Source organism: Haliotis rubra, unplaced genomic scaffold (assembly GCF_003918875.1).
Source record: "Haliotis rubra isolate DU_JTF1 unplaced genomic scaffold, ASM391887v1 Scf137, whole genome shotgun sequence".
NCBI classification, from domain to species: Eukaryota; Metazoa; Mollusca; class Gastropoda; order Lepetellida; family Haliotidae; genus Haliotis; species Haliotis rubra.
This window is the reverse complement of record NW_025765303.1, coordinates 1,745,211-1,764,914: the sequence shown is the minus strand read 5'-3', so window position 1 is coordinate 1,764,914 and position 19,704 is coordinate 1,745,211. Positions and strand designations below refer to the sequence as shown.

General features: G+C 42.0%; 1 protein-coding gene across 1 annotated transcript in view; it reads left to right on the top strand.

Annotated features, from left to right (window-relative positions):
* LOC124268225 overlaps positions 1 to 17,247 on the top strand; it is a 29,527-nt gene extending 12,280 nt beyond the window's left edge. Inside the window, exons 5-8 of the mRNA XM_046703257.1 lie at positions 111 to 222; positions 7,674 to 7,894; positions 14,593 to 14,719; positions 16,477 to 17,247. Coding sequence (XP_046559213.1) covers positions 111 to 222; positions 7,674 to 7,894; positions 14,593 to 14,719; positions 16,477 to 16,643 — 627 coding nt within the window. The 3' untranslated portion in view covers positions 16,644 to 17,247. The remainder of the gene's footprint in view (positions 1 to 110; positions 223 to 7,673; positions 7,895 to 14,592; positions 14,720 to 16,476) is intronic.
* The last annotated feature ends 2,457 nt before the right edge of the window (positions 17,248 to 19,704 follow it).

Below are 19,704 nucleotides of genomic sequence, written 5' to 3'. Positions count from 1 at the left end.
AGTGGCACCTTTCATGGGCCACACATAATATATGACTATACTGACTCCCAGTCATCCCCAGGAGAAGGAATGGTTGTGTTTACCTTTATTATGAAACCATTATTTCACAGGTAAAAACAATCAGTGATGAGAAAATTCCACACATCTGTAGTATACAGCCAGATGCGATACATGAAAACCTCCTTCATTTTGAAAGGATTATGACTCACATGGAGGGTGGCGGTAGGTATCGTCAATATCTTCTGAATTCAATATTTGGAGACTTCAATTAATGAATGCCATAAACACAAACTTCATACTAAAAACACTACCATCATAGTCAACACTTTGATAAAGTTCATTGAATGCTCCCGCTATTTTGTTATTCATAAATGAAACACAATGTCATGAAACAGTCAGGATTTCAATTTTAATTTTTTTATTTATCACAGTTTGAAATGTAAAATTGGTCTGTCATGACCATGGTCTACCATAGATTTGTCTGTGATGACCATGGTCAACCATTACTTTGTATGAGAACAACACCATGGTCTACCATAGTTTTGTTTAAGATGACCATGGTCTACCCTGGTTTCTGGTGACCATGGTCTGCTGTGGTATACCATGGTGACCATGGTCTACCATGGGGAGAAATGTTAGTGACCACGGTTTAGCATGGTAAACCATGGTAATCCATGGTTGACCATGGTCAACCATGGGCGAGTATGTACAACACCATCCCACCCCAACACTGTTAGTGTACACCACCATCCCACCCCAACACTGTGTTACCAGTATGTACACCACCATCCCACCCCCAACACTGTGTTACCAGTATGTACACCACCATCCACATCCCCAACATGCTGTGTGGTACCAGTATGTACACCACCATCCCACCCCAACACTGTGTTACCAGTGTACACCACCACCATCCCACCCACAACACTGTGTATACCATCCCACCCCAACACTGTGTTACCAGTATGTACACCACCATCCCACCCCAACACTGTGATACCAACATGTACACCACCATCCCACCCCAACACTGTGTTACCAACATGTACACCACCATCCCACCCCAACACTGTGATACCAACATGTACACCACCATCCCACCCCAACACTGTGATACCAACATGTACACCACCATCCCACCCCAACACTGTGATACCAACATGTACACCACCATCCCACCCCAACACTGTGATACCAACATGTACACCACCATCCCACCCCAACACTGTGATACCAACATGTACACCACCATCCCACCCACAACACATGTACATACCACCCCAACATGTACACCACCATCCCACCCCAACACTGTCATACCAACATGTACACCACCATCCCACCCCAACACTGTCATACCAACATGTACACCACCATCCCACCCCAACACTGTCATACCAACATGTACACCACCATTCCACCCCAACACTGTCATACCAGCACCTAAATGACAATTGAAGAACATGCACATTATCATCTTCAGCAACACCATCAACATGCCTTTTTTTGTTGGTAAATGGATTTTTGGAATAAATTGTGTAAGCTTCTGCTTATCTTTAAACTTATCCTATCTCACGGTATGCACCTCTCTTCTTCTTCTACAACCATGTGTGGAAACGTGCTGTAGGCTAAGTTGAATCAAAGGTTATCTGGCCTCTGACCACCCGACCTCTGCCCCCACTCCGATAGACTTAGGAAGGCGTTTCCTATTCTCGTGGTACTTACGGATATCGGCTGAAAAAATAACACAAACAATTCTTATCGTATGAATGCTTGTTGTTTTAGAATGAAGGGCCTTCTCCTTTATCATCTGTGTCTGGTTCGGTGTCTGGTTCGGCGCTTGGTACACTCAGCTCAGCTCTGGCTTTCAATGCGTCGCTTCTTACCTGCTCAGCTCTTGTTTCTTCTGATACTTTGGTTCCCGGTGCTCCGCTTATTCCCAGTGCGCCGTATGTTTCCTATGCGTCTTCAGCGGTGGGAGCGCCACTTTGCGGGAGTACTACTTTTTCCTCCTGTGGGACTGTCACAACGGGGGTAGGGTTTGGGAACTGGGTCATGGGAACTTCTCTAAGTCAGCTGGTTGCTCGTCTCTTCTTGGTGGGGTGCCTCGTCATCCTTCCTTGTCTGCTCCTGTTTTGTCTTTGCCTCCTGCAACGGAGCCTGTGGCGAGACCTCTTTTACCAGTCTCCTGGAATCCGGTGTCTGAGGATTCGATTTCTCCACCTGTTAACTTTGACGCCATTGTGCAAGCAGTAGCCTCGGCTTTACAGCATCAGGCGCCAGCGTCTTCCTCTGCTATTCAGTCATCTGGTCCTACGGCCACTCCAGCTCAACCTTTGGTGGATGTTCATCGTTCGGCTACGCCATCTCCCTCTTCAGATGGTACGTCGCCTTCGGATGTTAGCGTTGATGCTGTGGACACTCCTCAAGTACTAGTCTGGATTGCCAATAGCCTCCGACTACAGCGTAGTAGTTCGCCTTCGGATTTGTTATCCAGTTTTGACATGAAGCCAGGTGATTTAGGTTCTGTCACTTTCCCGCCTCGCCCTTGCGTCACTCAATTGGCAGCGTCTCTGGATGAGGCTTTTTGTAACCTGAGGAAGGTTAAGGATGGGTTCGCGGCTCCCCGCTTCAATTTAGCATCTGCTCATGTTCATGGCTTCTCTACCCTGATCGTCTCCCCTCCGGTGGATGATGATATTACGTTGTTGGGAACCAAACTTAAGCCTACTTGCCGTTCCTGGTCGAGGATCGTGAGCTCTTGCATCTGGATGGTGTCATCAGGAAGATTATGGCTCCACTCAACATGGTGTTGATGACTACTGAGGCGGTGGCTATGTTGGTTGCACATGCTTCGTCCCATCAACAGGCGTATATTCGGGCAGCGATGGTACTATTGCAAGAACAATTTCAGACCATTTTGGATCAGTTGGCTCACTTCATTTCGTACGTACAGCTATGCGTCGCAGGGGGCCTCTGCACTTATCCTCATGGGAGGATAGGTTCCGCACAGACCTTTTTCGTCAGCCGTGGTCTGGCAGGTCTCTTTTCAACGGGCGATTAGGGATGTCGCCACCAGAGTTGGTCAAGATGCTCATTTACAAGTGTCAGTGGAATTGTTGAAATTCCAACGTTTGCAGGTGGAGGACTCGTTGCGCCAGCGACGGCTTGCCCGTTGTGTTCCTTCTAATCCGGACCTTCGTTCAGTTTTTGTTGCTTCCTTTCATGGAAAGGGTTCAGGCAGAGGCCGTTCCAGCCGTCAGCGTCGGGCATTCACTGCTTCATGACCAGTTTCCCCTTCCGACCAGTCCTCCTCTCAACGACATGACAAACAGTGACTTTCTGACATTAGAGCATGACTGGGTTCTTCCACCTCCAGTCGTGCCCATCCAGACCTCCCCAGTAGGCGTCAGACTTGGGTCTTATGCTCCCAACTAGACCATCTTGGGCGACCCTTACATCCTCTCCACGTTGGCCAAGGGGTTCCAGCTGCCGATCATCAGGGATCCTCCTCTCACTTTACTTCCGGATCACAGAATGTATCCCTCTCAGCAAACGGCTGTTCTTCGATCCACAATAGACACCTTACTCCAGAAGCTTGCGATCAAATCCCTGGGTCCGACCCCGATCGACCCGGGGTTCTGTTCTCCAATCTTTCTGGTTCCCAAGGAGGATTCGGACAAGTTGATGCTAACCTTCAACATAAAGGTCTTCAGCGAGATGTTTCTGCAGCCTCCGCACCATTTTCGCATAGTGTCGGTGGCCCTACTCAAGACCATTATCAAACCGGGAGACTACATGGTCAGTCTAGATATCCAGGATGCGTACCTTCACATCCCGATCTTCCCGGCTCATCGCAAGTTCCTTTGGTCTGTCTTCGAGGGCACCCACTATCAGTGGCGTGTTCTCCCGTTTGGAATTTCTTCGGCCCTGTGGCTGTTTACACCAGCTTCCTCCACCACAAGGGGATAGTTTTCGATGCTTACATCGACGACTGCATTCAGGCGCAGACCAATCATGCCCTTCTGCTTCGTCACATGCAGTTTGCGATACAGCTTCTTCCCAATTAGGCTGGTTAAGCAATCTGCAGAAATCGGAACTAGTCCCTACACGTCGTCTGCAATTCATTGGAGCAGTGTTTGACACAGAGGTCAACAAACTGTTTGTCCCGAGGGATTGGTTTCCCTTGCACTAGCGCAACCCAGGACGCTTCGTCAATGGCAGGAGCTCCTGGGCCTCTTGACGTCGGCTCAGGCATTGACCCTCAGGGGTCAACTGCAACTTCGACCCTTGCAGCTCTTTCTAGCGCCTTACATCAGAGTGGGCGATCCGGTTGCCTTGATCACTCTACCTCTGGAGCTGCATCCCCATCTGTGGTGGATGGAAGAGTTGAATGTTTGCGTCGGAGTTTGCTTAGGGCCTTTTTTTCCGTCTCACCACCTGTATGTGGACGCATCTCAACATGGGTGGGGAGCTCATCTTCTCAATCTACAAGTGGCAGGGCAGTGGTCTTTCGCAGATCGCGCCTGTCACATCAACGTTTTGGAGTTCAGGGCAGTGATTCTTTCAATCAGTCACTGGCAAGATGTCCTACAAGCAACTTCCCTCATGGTCCGATCGGACAATGCAGCAGTGGTATGGCATATCAACAGGATGGGGTCAAAGGGGTCTGCTCAACTCCTGCAGTGGACTCAACAGTTCTTCGACCTGGTGGACTCTCTCAACATCTCTGTACGAGTCAACCACATTCCGGGGTGAAGAACGTCATCGCAGATTCTCTGTCCCGGCCGAGTCATCCTTCTCCAACGGAATGGAAATTACATCCTCAGGTGTTCCGGACCTTCTGCCTTCTGTTGACGACTCCGACAGTGGATCTATTCGCCACTTGGTTCAACCATCAGCTGCCTCTGTTTGTGTCACCGATTCTGGACCCTCTGGCTTGGGACCACGATGCTCTAGCCATCCCGTGGGACAACCTGAACGCTTACGCGTTTCCGCCAGTGATCCTTCTTCCTCGCATACTAGTGAAACTGCGCGCAACTCAGCGGATGACACTGCTTTTGGTCGCGCCCTATTGAAGTTGGTTCGTAACTCTTCAAAACCTAGCCGAACCACATCCCGTACCACTTCCCGATCAGGTCGATCCGCACTCCGATCAGCTACATTGGTCCCCGCTCACGCTCTATCTTCACGCTTGGCGTATTTACATCGGTCGTTAACGACCAAGGGCTATTCAAAGCGTGTTGCTACTGCCATCACTACAGCACTTTGCACTTCTACTAGGTCACTCTCCGATGACAAGTGGAAGAATTTTGAAGCGTATTGCAGGAAGAATGGCATCACATCTCCCACTACGGCGTTCCCGCAGATGGTGGCAGAGTACCTTCAGCATCTCCGAACCTCCAGAAGTCTCAAAGGTTCTACGCTATCTACTTACCTGGCTGCCCTTAACATGGTTATTGTGTCGGCCTCTGGTGTGAAGGTGTCCACTGTCCCTAAACTCCAGTCTCTCCTTAGGTCTTACAAACTTGCTGACCAATCTCGGAAGTTCCGGCCTCCAGCTTGGGATCTTTTGTTGGACTGGCTCATCTTACGTCAGCTGATTATGAACCTCTGGAGGAGAAAGGTTTTGAACATGTCACCTTTAAGATCTTTTTTCTCTTGGCCTTGGCCACAGCTGCCCGTATTTCTGAGTTGCATGCTCTCGATGTTTCTCGGATACGGTTTAAGAGGTCTAGACATGCTAAAGTTTTCCTTGGTTTGCGGTGGGATTTTCTTGCCAAGAATCAGTTACCTGGACAGCCGGATCGCATGTTCATGATCCCGCTGTCTACTATCTTGGGCCCTCATGACATAGAAGATCTTTCCTTATGCCCGGTTCTAGCATTACGGATTTACCTAGCAGCCTTGCAGGATCGCCGCAGACTGCATAAGAGATTGTTCATTCCATTGTCTACTGCCTCCGCCTCGGAAGTCTCGCGAACTACCTTGGCATTTTGGATGAGAGCTACGATCCTGCGTGCTTATGCCTTTGCTGACCTACCTCCACCATCAACGGCGAAGCCTCATGAGACTCGGGCTCTTGCTTCCACCATGGCACTTCACAGGAATTGTTCCCTCCAGTCCATCATGGAGGGATGTTTTTGGAAGTCAGATACTGTGTTCGCATCACACTATCTGCGGGATCTCTCGGTTACAGATGTGGAAGGTCTACATCAATTCGGCCCCCTGGTCCTGGCGCAGCAATTGTCATCGGCCCGCGTTCGTAGATAAAGCAATCCTTCTTTGGTCGGTTTTGCTCTCTACATAATAAAAGATATCGATGTAATCCATGTCTTGGTACTCTTTTCATTTGGGATTAGCTCATTCTCACCTAGGGAACTAGGGCGTGTTTGCACTGTCATCACTATGACTGGATGGACTGTGAGGCAAGTCTTGTGCTACATGCAGCGATGGTCGACATTCTGCTTACTGACCTCTACTCTTTGAGCAATTACGTCAGTGGAGTGTTGATTTCCGATTACCTACATGGTTTTCATGCGTTCCGCTCCTAAGTTCCATTCTCACCTTTGGTTAGTTAGGGGGATTGGTTCTGAATGTTTAAATAGTTGAGCAAATGGGATATTCCCTCTTTCACCGCCTTCCAGCGTGTGTCTGTGGGGGGTAGTTCCGAAGCAGGGACTGGCCAGATTAAGGTCCTCGACTTTAATTCACTGGGGTCACCTGATAAATCACGGGGCGGCGGGGCCTACTTGCCAAACTGCGTCCTTTTGCTTGTCAAAAGTTGCGGCTGAAAACCACATTAATTCGGGAGCGCCCACTCCCTAGAGTTGTTGTGCTGTGTAAGCCAAGGGGTTACCTGAAGAAACCCATCTCAAGTTTGGAGCTTGCATATCGGGAGTTGGTGCTTTCTCCTGGCCTCCTTAGTTATGCGTCTTCACGGTTGTAAGTATTGACAGGGTAATCTGCGGCCCTCCTACCAACCGTGGTATTGTGCATACCGTGAGATAGGATAAGTTTAAAAATTTGAAAATTTTAATATAAATTGTATATTTATATACTTATCCTATCTCACGCGATGGATACCAACCCGACCTGCCCCACTTCCCAGATTACTGGAAGCTCCAAGACGAGAATGACAGGCACAGACCGTGACGTGATCATCTGAGCGATCTGCACGCTTATTGAGATGATTGACAGGTACTGCTATCGGAGTGGGGTCAGAGGTCGGGGGGTCAGAGGCCAGATAACTTTTGATTCAACTTAGCCTACAGCATGTTTCCACACATGGTCATAGAAGAAGAAGAGAGGTACATACCGTGAGATAGGATAAGTATATAAATATACAATTTATATTAAAATTTTCAATTCTGTAGAGCTGTCACAATATATCATAGTATTGATAATCGTGATACTTTATCTGACGATAAATATATTGATACTTATTTTTGTACTGTGATATGTATCGTTGAACTTAAAATTTAAAATTTTCACTAGAAGTGGACAGTTATGTCAAAATTTACACTGTTACTTGCAATCAAAATATACTCTTTAAAGGAAAATAACTAAAGATAGCGTGATATGCATCGAATCATATTGTTCCAAAATATCGCGATGCATATCGTATTGTGAAATGTTTGTATTGTCACACCTCTATTATTCTGTTCATACAGCAGTGAAATCCTGGTTTGACAAGTTTGAAAGGAATGAGGCCTTCCTTTGCTACATCCTCCGCTACTTCCTCCTCCTCAACTGGAAACACAATCTCTGCATCACAGAAACGGAGTTCTGTGCGCTCGTCGCTCTGGTGTTTGGTTACAGAGACGAACGATGGTACCAAGGACTTGCCTTGAAGCCTTCTCCACGCTGTGTGACGATAAGTTCTTGGCTCCAGGTGAGTTGTGGTTGCCATAGCGACTTCAGTGTTTGGTAACAGAAATGAAGCTTTAAATGCTACAGTGATACCTTGGTTGGTTGGTTGTTTGGTTTGTTGTTTAATGCCGCACCTAGCAATATTCCAGCTATATAGTGGTGGTCTGTAAATAATCGAGTCTGGGCCAGACAAACCAGTGATCAACAGCATGAGCACCTATTTACGTATTTGGCATACGATGACGTGTCAACCAAGTCAGCGAGCCTGACTACCCAATCACGTTAGTCGCCTCTTACAACAAGCACCGGCTAATGAAGATCATTACCGGATCTTTAGGGCATGTTTTTTTTTTAAGGGGAAGTGTACATGATAAAATCACATTTATTCTTATGTGAAACAAAATGAAATATTTTAATTATTTAATATCAATGTTTGAAATTATACACTCATTTTTCTTACAATGAAAGTATAACCCTCAAAATAAGTTCTGAAATGTTATGCAATCGTGTGGCCCTTGTTTGCCGAGCGAAAAAGGCCAGAGTTACCACACTTTGATTATGATGTAATTGTTGCCACTTGATTTAGACTGGTCTCCTGTCTAGTCCCAAATCAAAAGATGATAATACTGAAACATTAAATCATGTGAGAAAAGTTTGTGAAAATGCGAAAGAAGCATGGGGGGATAATTCACCTTGTACATGCTTCTCCATAAAAATCATCATCACACCCCCTGTAGCCATAAATTATGAATGGTCCTTTAGAGACAGTTAACCAGTACAGCCTTCACCATCACCGTTAACGTTCACGCTGGTGCATATGGACAGTATATCTTTTCCCTTGACCGATGATATATCAAGTGTGATATCCTGAAATATTTGTTATGTGATTCCATGATACACCGGGGATAGCCATGACTGCTTATATTGCAGTAATGAATCGCAAAATGGCCATTCGAAGCTAGGCGGTGGAATCAGCTGATCGTTTTCAGGTCATATTTTGTTGATGTTTTGCAATCGGTAATTAAAATCTGTCACTAGATGTCTGAATATCACACTTTTAAGCCTGCTGTGTATTTTTGCATATGTACTCAGATCTATATTGTATTACTCCGATTAGGCTACATTCATGTCATTCAGTACGGCCGGGAGCTGATATTGTGCACGAAATGTGAAAACATTGTTATGCAATGTGTGAATTCCATTGTGAATTTTATCTGATATTTTTGTATGATGGTGCGTGTGTACCTTAATATTACATTACACATGCATGACTTTATTCAGTCATTGTACAAAAGTATTATCTGTTAAATTTGTTAAATAAATAAATAATGCATACACATATCTACATGGAATTTATGTCATCGAAAACATATTTGATTTTAAACACCTTTTTAATGTTAATTCCTAACAAACAGACATAACACTAAAGTTATAAAAATGAAAATCAGAATATAAAGCTATATCGAGATAGTATATGATCTGTCACGTGAAATATTTTATCAACATAATGTTACTGAAACATGAAGATACATATGTCTTTCTATACACATATAATTCTATCATACACATCCTCTTGGGTGGTCAGAATGATCCGTTGTTTGTTGAGACAAATCTCTGTAAATGAGTACTTATGTTTAGAGGTTGAATGGTGTTAAACTTTTGTAAGAAATGGATCAATGAATTAACATATATAATGACTCACAGCACTGACTGATCGGCACATTTCATAAGGGCTAAATCTTTTATTTCAAACTATGATGACTGGTACTTATGCTGCAACCGACTACTTGGATAATAGGTGTATGGTACATTAAGTATGCGTCAGAAACAGTGTCAGAATTTATAAACAAAATGAAATATGTGAAGACCTGCTGTTGAAAACGTACTATTCATATTTATAATTAAAGGTTACATTCTACACAGAATTTCTTCAAATGTCAGGGATGTGTAAAAATCACAAATCTGCGATAAAGGTCTTCCAGGGAATACAGGTCCGTTGGTTGGAGGTGTATCTCCGATTCTTTTTACATTGAGGTCGGTGGTAGTATGAGAACTATTTGTTAAATTTGAATGTGGCAATAGTTGAAGAATTGCCGTTGGAAATAACATAAGGGCTGATATATAAAGTGAGTTTACATTATTTCATAGATGCTATGACACCCGAGACTTACACTGTCTCATGTTCTGTCGTGTAGGAAATGCCGTGACAATATACCGATTTTTCATGGCGTTTTCCTGTTATCTTCTATCGTGTCAATTAGTATTCGTGGACCTGCAACCAGTGAGCTACCAGTGGACGACAGCCTTTGACTGGTGGCCAAAAAACCTACAAAAAGTGATAAATCTCTCCAAAAATAAAGAAAGTGCCAGTTTTGAAGAACTAACTTCGTTTGTATTCTGATCCAATGTGACCTTCAAAGAGGCTCTATTAAAAGTTTGTAGAATAATTGTTCCATATAGGCGCCAGGTGAGAGGTGAGAAACATAACAAAATATGTGGATGGCCTCATATGTCTTATGAATGTCAGCAGGGGCATCCGTATCCCTGGACACAATTTTTTCTTGCTTCAAACTGCAACGTCATCACGGTGTGGTGACTGACCACATCGCCAGCTGACGGCTAGGCAATAGCTGGATTAAAACAGTAGCCTGCGCATCGAAACACTAGAACCACGCCTATACCTGCACCAAGTGAAACGGATCTAGCAACGTCATTCGTTTATCGGTCTGGCACCAATGACGTCATTTCCAAGGGACATAAGCCATGGTGTGTTTATTGTGGACATAGAACTCTCGGTTAATGTGGAAAATTTGAATCGATATATATTGCAAAAAATAAATAAGTTACTTCTGTTATCTGTACTGTTTTGGCTATAAAACAACTTGACAAACATGTTTTGTGATGAAAAAGTGCACGACAATTGAATTGAAAATACACATCAAATAGAGATAATAGATTAAGAAATTACTGATATCTTTAATTGTTGTAAAGATATCTTTAATTGAATTGAAGATATCTTCAACTGAATTGGAGATACAGTATCTTGAAATGAATTAAAGATATTTTCAAAAGAGATAATGTCTGAAAAATTAAAGATATCTTGCATAGAGATATTTTTTGCCATTCTTTCCTGTAACTTGTATTGTAGAAATCAGTAATTTTGATATCGTCAGAATTATTACTGATATCTTTAATTTGATTTTAGATGTCAGTTACGTAAATGAGTTAAAGATGTATTTGTGGATGTGTTTGAATTAATTCAATTCTAATACACTTATGTAGACTATGATTGTAATTGTTTTAGTGATATCTAAAGCAAATTTAGAGATATCACAAAATATTTTCTTGACATGTCAATAACATATCTGTAAATCTAATTTGGCTATCAGAAAATTAATTAAAGATATCTTTAATTATTTACAGATATTTTAAAAACATTATTGATACCTTGAGATAGAATACAGATATTTAAAAAACAATTGAAGGTATCTTTAATTTCTTAATAAGTGTGAAAACAGCTTGCAATATTAAGCCTTTTGCAGTTCCAGTAGGCTGAGATGTTCATGGTCAAAGGTGGATTCTTCTGACCTTTACTACCAGTGTGTTGGCATGTTGCTGAAAATACAACAAAGTCAACAAAGTCAGCAAAAATTTAAGTTTGGCGGAACAGATAAAAGGATTTAATGCTTCAACTTGTAAAATGTTCCATGGTATTCTTTTGGCATAATCATATGTCATTGGATTAGTGAAGCTATAGCTTGTCATTCTTCATCCTGCCTTAGGGGCGGTGGGGTAACCTAGTGGTAAAGGCTTTCGCTCGTCATGCTGAAGACCCGGGTTTGATTCCCCAGATGGGCACAATGTGTGAAGCTCATTTCTGGTGTTCCCCGCCGTGATATTGCTGGAATATTGTTAAAAGCGGCGTAAAACTAAACTCACTCACTCACTCAGCTTTGAGACTGGGCTGATAATGCTTGCATGCAGTGTGTGTGTATCCTTTCAAATGCCATTTCAAAGTTATGCAAATGTGATTTATCAAGTCTTTTATGGGGAATTTAAATAAAAAATGTAGCAAAACTTGCCTTCAGCATGCATACTCCTTTCAAATACCATTTCAAAGTTTTGCAAATGTTTGGCTCAGCTGGAATGTTCACAAGAGTTTTGATGAAACAGTACCATGTATAATTGTATATTTATTTTTAAAATAGTTAAGTGGTTGTCTTACGCTACTGTGAACAGTGGTACAGAACTGTCATAGCATGAGAGCTTAATGTTGAGGGAAGCTAAGGTATATAGAATAAGAAACCAAGGTTCATAATAAAAATCTTTGTTGAGCAGATCCTGGAGAGACCAATGGGCATAACTCTGCACAGCCAATATGTGGGCCACACATGCTCGCTGTAGTGCATTATTATGACTAACATTATTATGGCAATAGTGTTTAGTTTTCACGATTGCAAACGCAGGAGCCTCGACTAAAAAATCTGACCAAAACTGTCAGCTATACCAAAGTGTAAGGACAATAACTGATCTGTGCATGGGTCACATTGGTCACATTGAAGAGCACTCCCTTACTCATCTTCCCATGTCTCATAGTCTTAATTTCATCAACGACTCGTGAAGATCCGGGTTAGAATTGATCTTCAGTAACCCATGCTTGTCGTAAAAGGCGACTAACAGAATCGTGTGGTCAGGCTCTCTGACTTGATTGACACATGTCATCATATCCATATTGCATAGATCAATGTTTAAGCTGTTGATCACTGGATTATCTGCTCCAGACTGGATTATTTACAGACCACTGCCATATAGCTGGAATATTGCTGAATGTGGCGTTAAACTCACTCACTCAGCCACACATTCAGATATACAACATACTAAGCTCTGATTAATGTCAGGCTTTTTTAGAAATAGTCCTGTATGACAACATCTTTGGCATCCCAGAATACAGATCTTGCCTTCACAATGCTTTCATGGTTTCATTGTTGATTGGAAGTAGTAAACCCAGGTTTCATACATGAGATTTGCACAGATATACAGCATACACAGCTCCGTTGTTGTCAAGTCTTGTGGAAAATAATCCGCTATGATGACATCCTTTGCATCCCAGAATAAGGAATCCCAGAATTCCTTCCCATCTGAGGATCAAAATGCTTCCATGGGTTTGAATCTTGTTTGAAAATAGTAAACCCAGGTTTCATCCAAGCTGTTCCTGAAACGTTTCAACTTTGCTGCCAACATCTATACTGTTGGTGTCCCCACCAATGGTTGCTACAGCCCTAGACCCCTGCTTTAAGAACCTTTGCTTCTTGGAAGACAACTGCAGGATCACATTGTATCCCTCATCAATGGTGATGCTCAAGCTGAAGGTGGAGAACTCTAGGATGATTACAGTGTTCCCGGAGTCAGTGAAGTTCAGGTCAAACAGGAGGAGGAGATCTTGCCATCTCAGAAAAGAGGCGAAGTTCTCTGAAAGTCAGAATGCCATGATGATGTCTCAGCCAAGACCGCCAAGCTGGAATAAAGTGACTTTCAAGCATCCTTCAACAAGTTGTCAGCCTCTCTCCTCAGAGGCAGTTCATTCTCCTTGCACTGGTGGCAGGAACCTACAGCCGTCTTCCTGAGGCTAGCTGTTCTTGCTCAACGATATTTGAGTATTCCCAGGACTAACGTTCCCTCAGAACGGGCCTTCTCTACTGCCGGCCCGACCATTACACACCAGAGGGCAGCACTTGATCCGAAGACATCCGATGCAATGAATAAGAATATGCCTAAATCATCTGCCACTGTTCCCAGCTCTGCTGCTGCAGCATCCATGACACAGCCGACGTCTTCTGCCCTGCCTCTTGTTAAAGTTCAGCCAAAGATGACCCTTCTGCCCTCCCCAACTTCCAGTCTGCTGAAGATTCGGATCGAATCAGTGAGATATGATCCACTCTCGAGTTCATCACTAGTGAGATAAACGTGTTCATTGCTTTTTAGGGGGGGTCAGTCACATTGTACATGCTCCTCCATAAAAATGATCATCTCCCCCCTAGCCATAAATTATGAACGGGTCCCTAAGTTTACATAAAAGTCTACATGTAAAACGTTATAGGTTCAGTTAGAATATCACATCTAAAGGTAGTTGTCTGTTAACTGAATATATAACTTGTCTTTTTCATTATTGACTTAACACACATTTACATCATTGGTATTGTCCGGTTAATGGAGGTTATTATTAACGACTGTAATTTATATGCGCATGAGCAGTGAGTACTCAAGTCACAGTAGCAGTGGGAACAAAAAGTTCTGTGTTTTAACCAGGAATGTAAGTAACGGTATTAATGTTTATATTGGTTAAACAGACGTGAATTAGCCTAGGATCAGTTTCAATGTCTTATTGCCATCCTTTCAACCTCTCTATAATAATGTATGTCAAATCGTGATTGAATATGCAGAAAGTTGACAGAAGCGCTGTATCCTGTACATTTCCGGGTACACGATTACGATTCGGGTAAGTACATGCAGGTATTCGATTCCATATTTTCCTACCCTTCCCAGCCCTACTAGCGGCGTTGTGGTAGCCTAGTGGTTAAAGCGTTGCTCGTCATGCCGAAGACCTGGTTTCGATTCCCCTGTGTAAAATGTGTGAAGCCCATTTCTGGTACCCCATGTTGTGATATTGCTGGAATATTGTTAAAGTGGCATAAAACTTACTCACTTTCTCCTTTATTCCAGACTTTATACCAGCAAGCCTGGAAACTTCTTGCAGGAGCTTTATATCTGACCAGGGAGTTCCCAACACCAGCTGACTTGTTTTCTGGAGCTGTGTGGACCGCATACTATATTTGCTCCACAGGCAAAGGTAAGTACTGCACATTTATGTCAAAACAGTTACGGTTGGTCATAAAAGGCTAAATAGCAATGAAAAGTGTGTGGATGGAACACAGATAGAGCACTGACAATTGTTTGAGTGAGTGAATGAGTATGGTTTTACCCCGTCTTTAGCAATATTCCAGCAATATCATTGCAGGGGACACCAGAAAAAGGCTTCACACATTGTACCTATATGCGGAATTGAACCCGGGTCTTCCGAGTGATGAGAGTACACTTAAACCACTAGGCTAACACCGCCTATCTGACAATCAGAGATGATTCCAGGTTTTCTCAAAAGAGTGAGGGGCAGTGGGGTAGAATAGTGGTTAAGGTGTTCGCACGTCACGCTGAAAACCCAGGTTCGATGTGTGGCATAATGTGTTAAGCCCATTTCTGGTGTCCTCCTCTGTGATACTGCTGGAATATTGCTAAAAGCTGTGTAAAATTTAACTCACTCTCTGACCAAACTTGGCACATAGATAGGTCTGGTGCATGCTCGATAATCTCCAGGGTATATGTTCCTGTCAGTTTGTCTGTATGCGGGGGGATATAGTCAATGCCTCGTCCGTCCGTCTGTCTGTCCGTAATTCTTTTGTTTCTGGAGCATAACTAAAAAAAGGGAGGGATGAGATTCATTTCTGGAACACAACTTGAAAACGGTTCAATATCTTTCTTCAAGACTTGGTACATATATCAAACATAAGCTTAAGTGGTGCCTTTTGCTATTTGCAGATTTATGTCATGTTTATTTTTCTTGGTTTCCATGGAAAACGATTTGGACTTAGTCTCAAAAGGAAAGGGGTTTGGTTCGGACCACAACTCGAAAACCGTTCAATACATTTCAACAAAACTTTGTAGATATATAAAACAGAACCTAAAGTGGTGCCTTTTGCTATTTACGGGGTTTTGGCATATTTATTTTTCTTGGTTTCCATGGAAACATTTTGGAATTAGTCTCTAAATGGAGGTGTTGGCTTCGTTTCCGGAGCATAACTAAAAAAAACCGTTCAATATCTTTCAACAAAACTTGGCAGATATATCAAACAGAACCTAAACTGGTGCCTTTTGCTATTTACAGAGTTTTGTCATTTTATTTTCTTGGTTTCCATGGACACGTTTTGGTATTAGTCTCAAAAGGGAGGGGAGGGCTTTGATTCCGGAGCATAACTTAAAAACCGTTAAATACAGTTTAACAAATCTTGGCAGATATATGAGACAGATCTTGAAGTGGTGCCTTTTGCTATTTACAGATTTTTGTCATTTTTACTTTTCTTGGTTTCCATGGAAATGAACTGGACTTACTCTCAAAAGAGAGGCGTGGGTTTCGTTTCCAGAGCACAACTTGAAAACCGTTAAATATATTTAAGAAAAACTTGGCAGATATGTGAGGCAGATCCCAAAGTGGTGGCTATTGCTATTTGTAGATTCTTGGCATTTCTTTTCCCCCCCTTGTTTCCATGGAAACGATTCTGACTTAGTCGCAAAAGGGAGGGGTGGGCTTCGTTTCTGGAGCACCATTCGAAAACCGTTCAATATCTTTCAACAAAACATGTCAGATATATGAGGCGGATCTTGAAGTGGTGCCTTTTGCTATTTACAGATTTTTGGCATCATACAATTTGGACTAAAAAATCAAGCTGGACTAAAGAAAATCAAGCTGGACTTTAAGTAACTGTCAGATGATTTGTTCTTTCAAATATGTGGGGGCTAGGGGGATATGTCATCTTCTAATAACTCTTGTTTCAGAATTGCCTAAGACTGCATCAAGACGTTGTAGACGGGACCTGGAGTTGGCCATAAGGCTGAACATGGACATCATACAAGCACTCAGTGAGGGTATATTTGACTGTGGACAAATTGGAAAAGTGAAAGCGACAAAAACAATTCGTCAGTCAAGCCTACAAGACAAGTAGTGGTGAAGAAGAAAATGGTCATTTTTATGTCACTTGTGAACACAAGACAAGGACAGTTTCGAAAAGGAAACCCTGGTATTACTGACATAATCTGATTGGCAAGTAACACTATCAGAACTGAGCAATAGATTTACTCTGATGAGTCATGTCAGATGCTCTTCACACCCTGATTGTTGGACCTATACTAATGTTTGTTGTTTACTGCACACTAACTATACTTCTGAGGTCTAATTTATAACGTTCATGTTGATAAAGAAGTGCTAGGTTTTATGTGCAAATCAGTCGTCATTATCACCTGTAACCTCACACCATGCTTATCACTTCTAACCTAGCACCAAACATCTCAAACATCTTGTTCCTACGAATATTGGTATGTTTTCATGTATAAATAGTACTTAAATAAAGTGGCCTTGATATGTTGAAATATTACCGATGTGACTCCCTCATTCACTTGATATGTTTATGCAATGTATGTTTATTATTATACCCCTGCTACGAAGTGCCTTTTGCTATTTTAATTTGTGTTTGATGGTTACCTGGCCACAGCATATCATCGAAACTATACATGCTTGGTTCACCAAACTTAATACGCAAGTTAATCATGACCCACAGATATGCCATGTGCTAAAAAATAACAATCTTCATCTACGTCCACTTCATTGTGTGCAACAAGTTCAATTGTATGTCAGGTTTCCTCGGGAAAAAAATAAAAAAAGTAAAAATTACTACTGTAATGTTGTTTTATTGCTGTTTCCATGGAAACACGATGTAGTGCCAAATGTGTTTGATGGTTTTGTCCGGAGCATATCTCTTAAAGTTTACAAGCTAGGTTCACCAAACTTCACACACATGTTAATCATTACCCATTGATGTGCCTTTTGCTATTTTAATATTTCTTCAGAATGTTGTTTTTTTGCTGTTTCCATGGAAACACGACTTAGTGCCAAATGTGTTTGATGGTTTTGTCCGGAGCATATCTCTTAAAGTTTACAAGCTAGGTTCACCAAACTTCACACACATGTTAATCATTACCCATTGATGTGCCTTTTGCTATTTTAATATTTCTTCAGAATGTTGTTTTTTTGCTGTTTCCATGGAAACACGACTTAGTGCCAAATGTGTTTGATGGTTTTGTCCGGAGCATATCTCTTAAAGTTTACATGCTTGGTTCACCAAACTTCACACACATGTTAATCATTACCCATTGATGTGCCTCTTGCTATTTTAAAGTATTTTCAGAATTTGTTTTTTTTTTGCTGTTTCCATGGAAACACGATGTGGTGCCAAATGTGTTTGATGGTTTTGTCCGGAGCATATCTCTTAAAGTTGACATGCTAGGTTCACCAAACTTCACACACATGTTAATCATTACCCATTGATGTGCCTTTTGCTATTTTAATATTTTGTTCAGAATTTAGGTTTTTTTTGCTATTTCCATGGAAACACGACTTAGTGCCAAATGTGTTTGATGGTTTTGTCCGGAGCATATCTCTTAAAGTTTACATGCTAGGTTCACCAAACTTCACACACATCTTAATCATTACCCATTGATGTGCCTTTTGCTATTTTGCTATTTTTTTCAGAATTTAGTTTTTTGGGCTATTTCCATGGAAACACGACTTACTGCCAAATGTGTTTGATGGTTTTGTCTGGAGCATATCTCTTAAAGTTGACATGCTAGGTTCACCAAACTTCACACACATGTTAATCATTACCCATTGATGTGCCTTTTGCTATTTTAATATTTTTTCAGAATTTTGTTTTTTTTTGCTATTTCCATGGAAACATGACTTAGTGCCAAATGTGTTTGATGGTTTTGTCCGGAGCATATCTCTTAAAGTTTACATGCTTGGTTCACCAAACTTCACACACATCTTAATCATTACCCATTGATGTGCCTTTTGCTATTGTAAAATTTTTTCAGAATTTGTTTTGTTGTTGTTTTCATGGATTCATGACTCAGTGCAAAATGTGTTTGATGGTTACCTGGCCACAGCATATCATCGAAACTATACATGCTTGGTTCACCAAACTTAATACGCAAGTTAATCATGACCCACAGATATGCCATGTGCTAAAAAATAACAATCTTCATCTACGTCCACTTCATTGTGTGCAACAAGTTCAATTGTATGTCAGGTTTCCTCGGGAAAAAAATAAAAAAAGTAAAAATTACTACTGTAATCAATACATGGCAAAACTATTATCTAACATGTATATAAAGTTTAGTAGAGTCAAGGAGAAAGTCTTGTGAGCTGCTGATCCTTGTCACATTATATATATCAATATCAGTCATTTCCATGTCCCAAAGTGGGAAGCGGGGGTATGTGGGCTGTGCTCACTTCTACACTTGTTGACGAAGCCAAGAAATGATTTTTTTTACTTGAAGCATATGTAAAGTCTTGAGTCAAGGCGCGAAACAAGTAGTTGTTTAATTCGAATAACATTGTTGAAGTCATACAGACATTATTTTGATGTCATGTTTCACAATGACGTCAGAGGGTATAAGTGTGGCTATCATTCCTCATAGTATCCCACTTCTCCCACTAAATTTGATTGGCCGTGTCATACCAAAAGATGTTAAAATATTGTACTTGTTGGTTCCTGCCTGGCATTAATGGGTACAACAAAGACTACTCGGCCGGAGTCAGTATAAAATGTCTGAGTGGGGTGTTCATGCTTAACTTCGGCATGGTATCTCAGAGAGCTAGCACTTTAAAACCAGCTTAAATCTTGTACAAGCGGCCACACCTACACATGTATACACACGTATGCATGCACGTCGTCATATGAGCGAAATATTCTTAAGTGTGACGTTAAACCCATTTCACCTCACCTCACCTCACTAAATTTGATTTGTCAAAGAATTCACTATCCTTTGAGAAATATCAGCATTCAGACATTTGGCAAACCGTAATAATATTTTGTGAACTATCAAGTTGTGTATCATGAGTTTCACTTTGTTTTCCTTCTCCGTTACGTATTCAACTAACTCGATAATCAAGTGTCTGTAAAATCGAGTGTCAATCTTGTCATGCGTAATAAAGCACTTCCTAGTCAT